At 49.3% G+C, this 355-nt stretch overlaps 1 protein-coding gene across 1 annotated transcript in view; it reads right to left on the bottom strand.

Moving 5' to 3' along the window:
• The window catches only part of T265_02347 (hypothetical protein), a gene marked incomplete at both ends in the record, with an annotated part of 42,972 nt that overhangs the window by 41,769 nt on the left and 848 nt on the right, over window positions 1–355 (bottom strand). The window contains one exon of the mRNA XM_009166561.1: window positions 17–304. Coding sequence (XP_009164825.1) covers window positions 17–304 — 288 coding nt within the window. The remainder of the gene's footprint in view (window positions 1–16; window positions 305–355) is intronic.

Raw genomic sequence — 355 nt, 5'->3', positions numbered from 1 at the left:
CGATTCCGCATTTTACGAAATGCCAGTTCATCCTCTGTGGCCCCTGTGGTCAACCTTTTGAAAAAGAGGTGGGATCTTCTTTCCAGAAGTCGCTGAATCCTTTTTGACTTCCTGCGGTTCATCCTAGTGCGTGCCGGGTCTTTTGGGACGAACGTCACGTTAACCTCGTGGACTTTCTGGACAACGGTCCTATATAGTTCTTCCACTGGAGCTGGTCTCGGTGTGACTTTTTCAAGGATGATGCGCATTCCTGAGAAGTCCTGGTCTCGGACTTTTTCAAGGATGATGCGCATTCCTGAGAAGTCTGCACGGCAGAAGTCTCGAAACCACGTTTGAGGTTTGGAATTTCCTTCCG

Source organism: Opisthorchis viverrini (genome assembly GCF_000715545.1).
Source record: "Opisthorchis viverrini unplaced genomic scaffold opera_v5_28, whole genome shotgun sequence".
In the NCBI taxonomy this organism is placed as follows: Eukaryota; Metazoa; Platyhelminthes; class Trematoda; order Opisthorchiida; family Opisthorchiidae; genus Opisthorchis; species Opisthorchis viverrini.
The sequence above is the reverse complement of the archived record's forward strand: the minus strand, read 5'-3'. Positions and strand labels throughout refer to the sequence as shown.